Genomic DNA, 12958 nt, shown 5'->3' on the forward strand with positions numbered 1-12958 from the left:
TGCTGCTCATATTAATGACTTGTTGGGTATACCAGAAGCAAACCCAAATTTTTTGAGGCATTTTATTGTTTCTCCTTTGTATGCACATATCAGGCATCTATTGTGTGGTCAGTGATCCTCAGCTCATTGGACTAGGCATCGTGTTATAGGTTTGCACTCTTCCTTCCCTTATGCTCAGATGAATAAGGAAGAAAGGATGTGAGGTTGTATTGTTTATTCATGCTTGATTCAAGGCAAGCATATGATGGAGGTTACTCAGGATAGGGTATGTTTGATCTATGCCCTGATGTGTCCTGATGTGGAGATAAATGTAGTTAATATGATTTTTTCTACGATGAAGAAAGAGCGTACCCAGGCGGGGCATAGTTTTGGGTTTGAAGGTTTGATTACTAGATTTTTGCGAAGGCACAGAGTTGATGAAGAGGAGCTAGATTATAAGCCTGAGGTTCTTACTCGCCCTGTGGATACAACTACTACACGGAGAATATCTGGAGAAACTATCCCGATTTTGACCATAATGGAGTAATAAACGAGGACTGATAAGGTACTGGACAGGTTGTATGGTCTTATGATGATGTTGTCCATGATGGGAGGCAAACCAGCTACACCAGAGGAGTTCTATGTAGAGCTCGATTATCCACTCGGGAACCATGCTAGGACGATATTAAATATTGGTCCAGATTATGTTGAGCCGATTGATGATGATATACCAACAGATGAAGATCACAGGTACAGCGATTCAGACATGGAGTCGAAGGAAGAGGACCAGTCTAAAGATGATGGAGTTGATGATGATGGTGATAACATAGATGGAACTCCTGAGGATATGACTGCCATAGTTCTGTTTAAGTGATCAGGGAGTATACTGCCACCCTACCATAGGATTATTTGGAAGCACTGAGACAGTGTTTTATTTAAGTGTGGGGTGGTGGTTTCTTATTCTACTTCATTTTCTTTCTTTTAAGTAATTGGCTGGTTGAACTTCTTTTTATTTTCTATTTTGTTGATTTTGTGAGTACTAGCTATTTGAAACACTAGTCTGTAATAGTTAGTAACGTTGTGGATTGCAATTTTTCCTTTTTGGCATTTATCGCATGTTGCTTCAGTTTAAAGGATTATTTTATGGTTATTTCTTTTTATCTCTCCCTCATTGGCAAGTTTCAGTTTCAAGAAATTACTTTTGCCTACTTTGGTAATTAGGAATAAACAGTCATAGTTAGTTGTCATCCCCTATGATAGATAGATAATGACTTTCTTAAGGGGAGTGGTCGTAGGAAGTAAAGAATAAATGAGAACCTAATCACTATCTTAGAGGAGTGTGTGGAATGGGCCATCTTCACGGTAATGGAAATTAAATTGAGTACAAATAAGCATAAGAGTATCTTGATTTGAGTACCGATGATTTAATCTTGATAAATGAAATTTGATGTGTTGGCTTAATTTTGAATTCTATAAAGAACATGATTGGGAACCTTGGTTTGATTCTGTGCATGAATTGTGAGTGTGAGGATTTGTGTATATTCTACATGAATACAAATGACTAGAACTTTCCCAGTGTGTTTATAAAGCGAAATAAAAGGTGTTGGGTGTAGGAAGTGATGTAGGCATTTCTTTGACAGTCGTGTTTCTAACCTAAATATAACTACCTTGGTGCATAGTCTTAGTCATCCCCATTGAGCCTTTAGCCTCTTCTTTGGTAGCCAGTTATGTAAATCTATCCTTTCTTCGATAAATCTTAATTTTATCCAAATAAGATCCTGAGCGTTTTAATATAAAACTTAGAGGAGATTAAGAGCATAAAAGGGGGGAGAAAAAGGTAAAATTTAATGTCCCCAAAGTAGTTGTTATTGATGTTTAAAGATGATGGGTGCAATTGGGAGTTGGTAAATAGAAATGTTACAATGAACCTATTTTGGCCCTGGTCCAATTGGATAATGTGCACCTTAACGAAGGCTTTTTGCTTAAGTTAAGGGTGGCTGTAATAGGGGTGTGTAACATGAAATAGGTACGAAAAAATAAAAGTATGTGGAAGGAATGACTAATACTCCCAACCCGGTTTGAGTAAATAAGCTAATTGAAAGAGGAGTTGAAAAATGAAAGAATGGGGAGAAAATAAAAGGATAAATTGGTGTTGGAGAACAGAGTTAATTGATAATTCTTGTACTAAAATGCTTAGGAGCAATAGTCACTAGTTCCCCAAATAGTACCTAACTGTCCCCAAGCCTTTATTAGAACCCGAAAAAGACCTAGTTGATCCTTCACCTAAACAGTCGACTATTAGTGGAGTAGTACACTAAGGGCAAGCTTATGGTTTGTTCACTAGAATGTATGAATTCTTTGTTGAGAGCGAGTGATTTGATGTTGATACTCCCCTATTTTTGCATAGATATCAGTGTGAGTTAATATGGGGAAATTTTCTTGAGTGAGGATACATGCGGATGAAAGCCAAATTACTTATTGTGTTTCATTGATTGAGTTTGCCGACATGTTAGAAATTCTTTATCGATATACAGAAATTTGTACTAAATTGCTTCATATGCTAAAATTATTTTGACATGATGGTGTAAGAATACACTATTGCAAAGTGTAAGTGCCCATTGCGACATAACTTTGAGATTATGATGGAAAGAGGAAGTAATTGTGCTTTTGAATTAAAGTGTTCGAGGAAGAACAAGGTTTTATGTGTGGGGTGGTGATCTTGGGCATATTTATATGCTCAAAACTCCAATATGCACCTAGATTTAGACTTAGTCCAAGAACTTTTGTATGAATTCTTAATTATAATTAAGCTTTTATTCCGTTTCGTACCTAATGGATATGATTAGTACTTTCAGCCTAAAAACCATGAAGAATTGTGTGGATTTGGATACAATGATGATATAGAAGGATTGAAGGAATACAAGAGAGTGAAATAAAGCTAAAAAGGGAAGCTGGAAAGTAGGAATCCTCATTTAAAGACACTCCACGTTGTACTGACCAACAAAATAGAAATGGTCAAATTCTAGTGAAGGTTCTTGAAATTAACGCATCTTGGAGAGGTGTAAATTCTCACTTGGCACTTTCCAGTAAAGGTTCGGGAAGCCACCACATCACAGAGCAGTTCGACTTATCAAATTGTGTGACTTGGAAGTTTAGCGCATTGCGGAGGATGGATATTTCAAAATTGTCCAAATCCAGTGGCCCACCGCGATAGTGACGCATTGCGGTGAGGGTGCATTTTACAAATTTCAAGGAATACTTGAGCTCTGTGATTGCCTTGATTTTTTATGGAAAATAGAAATTGAAGGCATGGCACAACGCGACGTGTGGCAAAATTGGGAAGATTTTAAGTGTTTTGTCCCAGCTATAAAAGGAAAATCCAAGATAATTTTAGGAGACTTTTTGGCAAAGATAGCAGTGGCGAAAAAGTAGAAAATTCTATCTTTTAGGGTTCTTATACATTCTTTTCAATTTCTTTACTTCAAGACTTGTTTTGGGTATGATTAATTACTTATTTTGGATGATGAATTCAAACATGAGTAGCTAAGCACCCTATTTCTGGGGTTGAGGCTAAAAACATGATTACTCTTTGATATTCTTATTCATAGTTTCTTTTTGGATTATTATTTGGGTTGTTCTTAATTTCCTGAGCTTACTATTTTAATGATTGGCCACCATTAGAATAAATCTATATTTCTATGTGCATACGGGAGGAAAATCGTAGGATAGAATGAAGAAATTAGGGAGCAAGGTTCTTATTCTTTTATGAAATAAGGGATTTGAATTAGCATCTAGGATAGGGATATACCTAGAAGCCTTGCTTGGTTTAATTTCAAGAAAACAGCTTTACGAATCTAGAAGAATTATTGTATCTCTGCGGGAGTTATAGCTACAACATTCAATAGATAAAATATTTGAGGTTGGGAGACTAAGATCGTTGCATAAACCTTGCGAATCATAACCTGATAACCAATTAGATTGTGATAAGAATAGAGAATTGTATGATTGTTCGAAATACCTCAACCCTGGAATCATCCTCATTATTGATTACAACTGTTGCTTGCTTTGCTCTAGTCGTCACTAATTATTTCTTGTTTAATAATTTTAGATTTTATGTACAAAATCAAATCATCTTAATACTTTCAAGAACTTAATACCTAATTTCTTAAACTAAAGATTGAATAAATTTCTAGTTTATTGATCCTCGTGGGAACAATATCTGACTGTCTAAGTCTTTATACTACTTATACGATCACGTACACTTGTATGTGTAGAGAGGCGTAATAGCTGGCTATGATTATTATCTATTCAAATTAGGGAAGGAGCCTAGAGTGGATAGTTATGGTGGTTATAGAAATCAGTTATAGGTTGTGAATGGAAAAGGGGTAGATTAGTTAATAAGTTTTGGGTAAAGAGTCATTAGTGTTTATGGGATATGGTGATAGTGAGAATGTATGCATGGGTAACTAGACTTAATGTGAAAAGGTATGTAGTGGATTCTGAGTTGTAATAGTAAGGATATGGAGAGGATATGATTGTAGGTAGTAGTTAAGTGAAATTTCCCCAACTTAATAGACCAGTATAGTATATGACATGCTTAATCGATGGTACATGATTGATTGTAGACTATAGGCTTGAACTTGAGATGTGGGCAGTGGTGGATAGTAGCTTAAGATTAGTGAAATATGTTTTGTGGGAATGAATTAGTAGGCTTGATGTGAGGTGTGAAATAGTTTAGGTTGGAATCTTGTGAAAAAAAAGGAGTGGATAATCATGTTATTTATGTACATGAGCACTAATGTTAAAATGATAAATTATGAGTGAGTCATTAAGTGTATAATAGCGTGAGTATATAAGAATAAGTTGAACCCCAGATAGCATGTTGTTAGATAAGGTTGTATAGTATAAGTGGCATGTGTACCCAGCTTGTGTTTTTTAATTTTGTAGTACCAAGAAGTCTGGTGAGTTGTTGTATAGTGTTCATTAAATTTAAACTTGAGGAAATATAGGTAGGCAATATGCGCCTTTGGTATAGTTGTGCAAATTTCATTAAGTATTAAGTTTTGTGAATAGAGGTTTAATGCGAGTGTCTTAAGTGGTACAGAACAAGTGGTTATGTGATAATGGATGTGGAAATGTATACCCAAGTGGGTGTGAGTTGTGGAGTGATGGCTATAGAGGCTAGTGAAAGTTAAAAGTAGCATTTACAAAAAATCAAGGCCTTCAGAGTATAGTTCTTCAGAGAGAGTTTAGAGTTTAAGTATGTGGTGATGTCTCTTTTATGTTGAGAGTTGTGGCTATAGATTTTGATGTGGGAATATTTCCGTAAGTCTAGGATTGTGACTTTGATTTAAGGGGGAGATGGTGAATTAAGGTAGTTCCCGAATGTTCTCAGTGTGGCAAGTTACGGGAAGGAACCATGCTAAACTTATTTCTACTCAAACATAATCCTTCTACTTCAATTTAGGAGAGTATCCTGCTAATGTCTTACATCTGTTCAAGTCATGCCTATGCCTATGGTTTGAGTTCTCTATTGACTTATGTTTATAATCTGATCTCCAAAACTAAAAGAAATTATGTCTCTCAGTATTCCACTCTTTCATGTATTCAAGCCATATGTTGTGCTGTTCGTGATTCATGAAAATCTATGTCTCTAAGCATGCTTAGTTCTAAGGAAATATGTTTCTATATGTCACCAATGCATTCTATGTTAGGTTTAGCCAAAGTGATAAAGTTTATGCAAATTCATGACAAATCTCAGTTCCTTAAATAAGGAATAATCGCGTCAAGCAAAAATCTTTGTTTTAGTTGTAATGTAACACCCCATAGCATTCTCAACTCAATACCACTCTTGGTTGCATGTATGGAGAGCTGACAACCTGAATTTTTTTTACTAATTGTTAAAATACTTAGTCATATTTTTGAGATATTAACTTCCATAATTTTCAAATTGATCTTCCTGACCCCGAGACGTATATTTTTGAGTTGATTCATGATCGAGGGTGTCTCAAAAAAGTTTCAAATTTTTCAGACGATGTTTGAGGAATGTTTTGATGATCAAAATAGTAGGCCAACACGATGTCAATGCGTCCTGCCAGGAATCGCGTCGGTAGGGACTGACACGACGCGGCACTTAACGCATTGGGTGCCTCATTTGTCTTACCAATTTCCGGTTCCAGGAGGGTAATTCAATCTCTTTCCCTCATTTTATCTTGATATGTGCACCAATGTTTTCTCACTGTGCTCTATCCTAAGAATTCATGCGGTATTGTATTTCTTCCGAACAACTCTCTACTTATGATCTAGACACTCGATATATGGAGCACTTCGTGTCTATTTTCTCATGTCCCTCCTTGAGTAGTGCAATAAGTATAAGTTGTGGTCTAATAGCATTACTTCCATTCATGACGTTATGCTCGGGTCCCTTAATGACCCTCCATAAGTTAGTATAATGGTGGTTGTGAAACCCTAGTAGTGTGTTAGGTGGGGGGGAGTAGATGTTCTTAAAGGTGAAAATTTTTATATGATTCTCGAGCTAAGGTTATAGGTGAAAAGGGAAAAGAAGGAGAGGAATTTTGTTGTGTGAAATTGTTAAGAAGGAGAAATGTAGCAAAAATAATTTTAAGAGAAATAGAAATTGTTGGTCTTGGTGGGAAGATCCATGAAGTTGGTGTAGCAATGATTAGGCTTGAACGTTGTGATTGTTGAAAACACAAACCTATGTGTTATGTGGTTAGTACTCTCTAAATAAAATATCAAGTATGTTTGATGGTAGTGATAAGGTGAAGAAATATTCTTAAAGGGATGTAAAGTACAGGGTCCTATAGCTTAAGTTATCACCTTGTTACTCTGAGTTAGGCTTCAACATAAAAACACATTGCAGTGAAACTCAAACTCTTGTAGTTAGATCTGTGATGGGGGAATAGTAATATGGAAAGGACGAAGTGTGTTATTTAATGTAGGGGCATAGTTTAGTTGTGCCTTTAAGCTAAGTCTATTCGTTGTATCATGAGAGGTGGAGAATGCTTCAATCGCTATCTTCCGTGAAATCTTATTTCATGACTAGTACCAATATAAATCTGGTCTATGATCATCAAATCCATGCCTTATGTTGTGATTATTATGGTGTATATAACTCATGTGCAAGATCATCCCTATGTAAAGCCTCATTATCCCATGTTTCGTGCTTTCACGTTTCACTAGGGGTTATCATGAAGCTCGTTTGATGCCTTTGCATATTTTGTTAGGGAAAAATGTTCAATGCGAGGTTTCGTTCTTTATTCTACACTTTTATAACTTCAACAAGTCCCTACCCATCATTCGGGGATGAATGATCCCAAGGGGGAGATAATGTAACACCCCATATTTTCGAGCTAGAAATCAAATTGTCATTCCTACGTGGATTTATTTCAGACAGACTGCTAACAAGATACTGTAAGATAATTGGACATAAACATCCAGACCACCAATGTTCGAGGTGCAATGGAGAAGATAATATTATTCCAGAGGTACATCTAGAATAAAGAAGACAAAATGCCAGCTGGAAAGATAAAGATAAAGATAAAGATAAAGAGCAATAATGGAGCAGATACAGAGCAATAATGGAGCAGATACGACAACGGAAGATATTTGGACTTATTGTATAAAATTTTCTTACGATACAATAATGTAAAGCAATTATTGCTTTTCTTACTTTTCTTACTTATCATAATTAGGTGGTATGTATCTCATTCTTCTGGATTTTAAATGTGTTATTAATTTTGATTCAATACTAGATATTAATGTAATTAAGTAGGCTAATTTTTGTGGATTTTCTTTTGTTTTATTTAGACTTATATATTCTGAATAATTACTAATTAAAGATTCTTTAATTTTTCTAAAAGCTTCTCTATTTTTAAATGGTCTTCGCATTTCATGTGCCATGATCCTTCTCCTAGTGTATAAAGTGATTAAGAGGTTAAAAGTGTTCATAGAAATTGCTTAAAGCAAAGTTGAGCTAAGAATCCTTCATTCGTTCAAAGTTTGATATTCGATTCTACAAGATTCCACTTTGAACGTGCATAACTATGTATACATGTAGAATTTTGTAGCTCAAGATGCACCAAATTATAGATAATTGAATTAGCTTTCCAACAATATCAATTTTTCCAAAATCCGACACCCTAGCAAAAAGTTATGGCATTTTTCGTGTGAGGCAGTAAGCTGATGCGATCTTGATGCATCGCGTCGACTGCGCCCCGACACGAAACCTGACGCTAATCTAAAGTGGTTTTACGAGTTATTTCAATTCCAAAAGGGTCTAGGGGAACTTTATTCATATTCCCTCACCCAAATTCCGTCCCTAATCATCCTTAAACGAAATTATGCTTATCAATAACATATTAACTCTCAAAAAAATCCCTAGTTCATCTCTCAAGGACACAAGAGGAGAAAACAACTAGGGTTTGGGCAATCAAGCTTAATGGTCCAACCTTTTCTAAATTTCTTCGTGATTCTTCGCAATTAAGGTACGTGGGATTATCCTAAACACCATGGGCATGGATTTTACTGTTTTTAAATTAGCTTTAAAGTATATATATATCTCTACAAACGAATTGGGTTTCAAGATTGTTGATGATTATGCGTCAAGGATTTCATATTGTTGTAAATAAATTGTGGAGATTGTCATGAAGTGTTTTTAACTCGAAATACTTTCGTGTGATCTTGTGGTGTCAATATTGAGAATTTAATGAGAGCATGAGACTTGTGATTTCCTATTTTACTACAAATTTCATTAGATTTACATATTGTGAATTGAATTTACAAACTATTGAAAGCTTGGATCTGTAGATGGATTATTACGAATGAATTGTATTGGTTGTTTTCATGAAGTAATGAAAGAGTGTTTTTACTTGTTGTATAATTATCATAATTCTTATTTTGAATGGTCTTGAAGTGATTGAAAAAGGGTGACCATCGCAAAATAAATATTGAGAATGGTTTGATTTTTCAACTGTTTTTGAAATATGAATTTTTATTCAAATAGTAGAGCCTTTGGGTGGTCAATAAATCTATTTTGAAATAAGATAAGGGCAGTAGATATGTTGTAACTCGACTTGCAAGTCGGGGTATGATGATGTCCTATTTTTTATGTGCCCGAATAATATTAAGAAAGAAAGAATATTTCAAAGAAGATATGATTTAATGAATCTAAAACTGGGCTTAAGAGAGTTAGATGGTTACCCAAAGAAGCCACGAGTCAAATGACTCATTGCCCAAAATCGTGATTTGCTGACATGGCTTTATGATAACTGAAAGAGAAATTGTACATTGGCGATGGCCCTATGGCATAGTAGAATAAGCAAAAACTCCAACCCATGAGGCAAACTTGGGTTGGGGGCTTGGCCGCCGAGTCAAGGGAGGTCCCATATAGCCCATGGGGTAGCAGAATTATAGGGTGTACCATCTGAATCAGAAGTAAGATAAAGAGTAGAGTCATGAACAGTTGAATGTGTTTCTAACATTTCAGATTATGCCCATGTGTTTTCAACTGTTTTCAAGATGATATGAGATTTATGAAATGCTCTCACCTATGTTTTTTAAAAATGCATATTTTGTTTTTGGATTGTTTTGCATACCAGTATATCTGTATTGACCCCCTATATTTCAGGATTCTGAGACACAGTCTTGGGGTCCTGTTAAGCAGTAGATTGACTTGTAAGAAGTTTGCAGCTGGTGAGCCTCCCTTACTTTGAAAGGCCTGTATTAGAACTTGTTATTGTTATTTCATTTTGATTTATGGTCCGACTGGGGGCCTTGTCCCAGATGTCAGATAGATGTCATTTCAATTGTTAGAGATTTCGCAAACTATTGTTAGATGTTGTTGATCTTATGAACTCATTTCAGTATTGAGTAGTTTGAAATAAAAGTTGACCATGATTCCGTTTTGTTATGTATGTCTGCATTTTCTCTTTGTATGTGAATGGTGTATGTAATTGCAAGTTAGAAGGGCTCTCGGGCCTTTATGGTTCGGGATGCCTATCATGGCCAGGGCCCCGATTTGGGTCGTGACATTGATTGATAGTTTCTTTCCACTCTATGCCTTAATAGGAGTTTTATCACCCACAGCTTTAGTTGACAGCCTATTCAACAAATAAACTGAAGTAGAAATAGCTTCTGTCTAAAAACTTTATGGTAGTTTCTTTTCAAGCAACAAACATTTAGCCATTTCAACTACTATCCTTTTCTTTCTCTCTAAAACTCCAATTTGTTCTGGTGAATAACTTACTATCAGCTTATGATCAATCCCCACATCTTCACGATACTTATTGAACTCATTTGAAGTGTATTCATCTTCATTGTCTGACCTTAAAGACTTCATCTTACAGCTTTCTGTCTTTTAGCTAAATCTTTAAACTTCTTGAAAACCAAAAATACATGAGACTTGTTACTCAAAAAATATACCCAAGTCATCCATGTTAAGTCATCAATAACAACACAAAATATTTATTTTGACCCTAGGATGATGTCTTCATAGGTCCACATACATCAGTGTGAACAAGTTTAAGTTTTTCAGTTGCCCTCCAGGTAGAACTTTTAGGAAATGCTTTCATATGAACCTTACTTATCTGACATTACCCATAAAATTCTTTAGATAGTGAGATAACAGGTGAATCCTTAGTCAAGCCATTCTCATACATAGATTTTAAAGTAGCATAGTTAAAATGTCCATATCTTCTGCGCCATAACCATGAATCGTCCAATCTTGAAAAATTTTCACTATCTAACTTTCCATCTACTGGAAAGACCCTATCCACCATTTCTACTTTATCAATCAAAGTATCATTAGAATAAAAAACCAAACAATGCTTTCTCTTAAAAAATAAGGAGTAACCTTTAGACATCATTTGGCCAACACTCAACAAGTTACATGCTAAAGAAGGAACATACAACACATTATGTATAAACATTGTACCTTGTTTAGTTTGAAAGGCAACTGAACCCTTTCCATGTGCTTCTACTGTTGCACCATTTTCCATCCTAACTTTAGCTTTGAGTCGCTTGTCAAGTGTATGAAATATGAGCTCATTATATGACATATGACTCGTACACCTACTGTCTAGGAACCATTTGGATTTGTTGGATTTGTTTTCTTCATAAATATCCATAAACAAGCTTTCTTCGTTTTCTGACTCTTTAGTGAAATTTTCCTGTTCAACATAGTGTTGTTGTGGTTGATTCTGCTTGGCCCTGCAATTCTTCTCAATATGACCCATTTTTCTATAAAACTTGTATTAGATTGATGGCTTTCCCTTGAACCAACAGTCCTTTTCCTGATGATTGGTTCTTTTACAGTGGATGCAAGGTGGAAACTTTCCTTTCTGTGAAGATTCCGGCAATGGTTTTCTCTTTGATACTTTATCTCCCTCCATTCTCCCATGGTCTTTCACTAGTTGCTTGCCTTTATGCTTTGCTTGAAATGACACTTCTACTATTTTTTCATCTTTTATACTTGTTCTTTATTCTTGGGCTTGCAACTTGCGAATCAGTTCTGCGATGGATAAAGTCTTCAAATCTATTGCTAGAATCTTAGACTCAAACCTTGCCGGTAAGCTTATCATCATCTTCTCCACCACTTTTGAATATGGAAAAGTTTCACCAAATAATCTTATCTTGCTTACAATTTTTAGAAGTTCGGCAGAGTACTCTTTCACAGTATCTCCTTCTTTCATTCTTAACATCTCAAATTCTCTTTTGAGAGTTAAGAGCTTGACAGTTCTCACTCTATCACTTTCATCGAACTCCTCTTTTATCTTCTCCCATACTTCTTTAGGTGTTTCACAAACCATTATTCTTGTAAAAATCACATCTAAAAATGTTGAATGAAGACAAGCGAGAGTCTTTGGTTTCTTAGACTTAGCATCTTCATAATTCTTCATTTGTGTGACAGTTGGATTTGGACCAAGTGGAGAGGAATAATTTTCACTTTCAACTGCTTCCCATAGACTAAGAGCTTTGAGATAAGCATTCATCTTTATTTCCCATATATGATAATTTTCTCTAGTAAACATAGAAGGGCCTGCACCCAAAAAGCTGATGGATGCCATGTTGTTGTTGTTCAGCTCTCTAAACTTAGAAGAATTGAAGAAAAAACTTATCTTTAAGCCTTCACAGATCCCTCAAGAAGAATGGCTCTGATACCACTGTTAGAATTTGGAACTAAAGATAAGGAAAAAAGATAAGGTTCAGTGGTAGGTTTTTTTTCATTCAAACATACCAATTTTTTTTCATTCATACATACCAACATATTACAAAGACTACAGATATATTTACATACATCTTAAGAGACACACTTCCAACCACTTTCTTACAAGACACACTATCTTACGAGACACACTTCACAAAATAAGGACTACCATTCATTTAATAAACTAAACATAATATTTAAAAGAAACTATTAAATAAAAAACTATCTAAAAAAATCTCATATTCTAACAGGCACTACTTCCAATCTTTTTTCAAGTAGACACTAGATTAAAATCCTTTTCCAAGTAGAATTCTGCATACTATTCCTTCTTCTACCATATTCTGACATATGCTGTGTGAAAATGAAATAAGAGTGTTGTAAAAGGAATGAGGCTTTTTTCTTTCTGAAATAGACTAAAGGAAAGTAAGACATATAAATTGAAAGGGAGGGTATTGATGTGTCTTCTGCAATGGAATATTTACAAAAGGTCATTCTTTTGTTGTTCTAAATTGTAATCTAAAACCATGTGACATACTTTTGAATGGAGACATGGTTACAAGAGTCAGGGATTTTGGTATATCCAAACTTATGACGGGTGATAAATTGATAGCACAAATAAGAGAAAAATAAAGGAAAGGTTTCTTTCAAGTCTTGAATGATGAATTGGTGACATTGACCAACTTAAAGGGTCAAACATAATTAGAAAACTTGATTAAGTTAATTGTGGACATGATTAATATTTTTAAAACTTTC

At 35.1% G+C, this 12958-nt stretch overlaps 1 protein-coding gene across 1 annotated transcript; it reads right to left on the bottom strand.

Moving 5' to 3' along the window:
* Positions 1-11477: 11477 nt before the first annotated feature.
* LOC124897303 lies at positions 11478-12065 on the bottom strand. The gene has a single exon (XM_047410275.1). It carries the CDS (start codon positions 12063-12065, stop codon positions 11478-11480), a length of 588 nt encoding a protein of 195 aa, XP_047266231.1.
* Positions 12066-12958: the final 893 nt, after the last annotated feature.

Source organism: Capsicum annuum, chromosome 1, assembly GCF_002878395.1.
Source record: "Capsicum annuum cultivar UCD-10X-F1 chromosome 1, UCD10Xv1.1, whole genome shotgun sequence".
Taxonomy (NCBI): Eukaryota; Viridiplantae; Streptophyta; class Magnoliopsida; order Solanales; family Solanaceae; genus Capsicum; species Capsicum annuum.

Bases quoted from the DNA above. Each gene is read 5' to 3' on its own strand.
- LOC124897303 (XM_047410275.1), bottom strand. From the start codon at position 12,065: ATGGCATCCATCAGCTTTTTGGGTGCAGGCCCTTCTATGTTTACTAGA.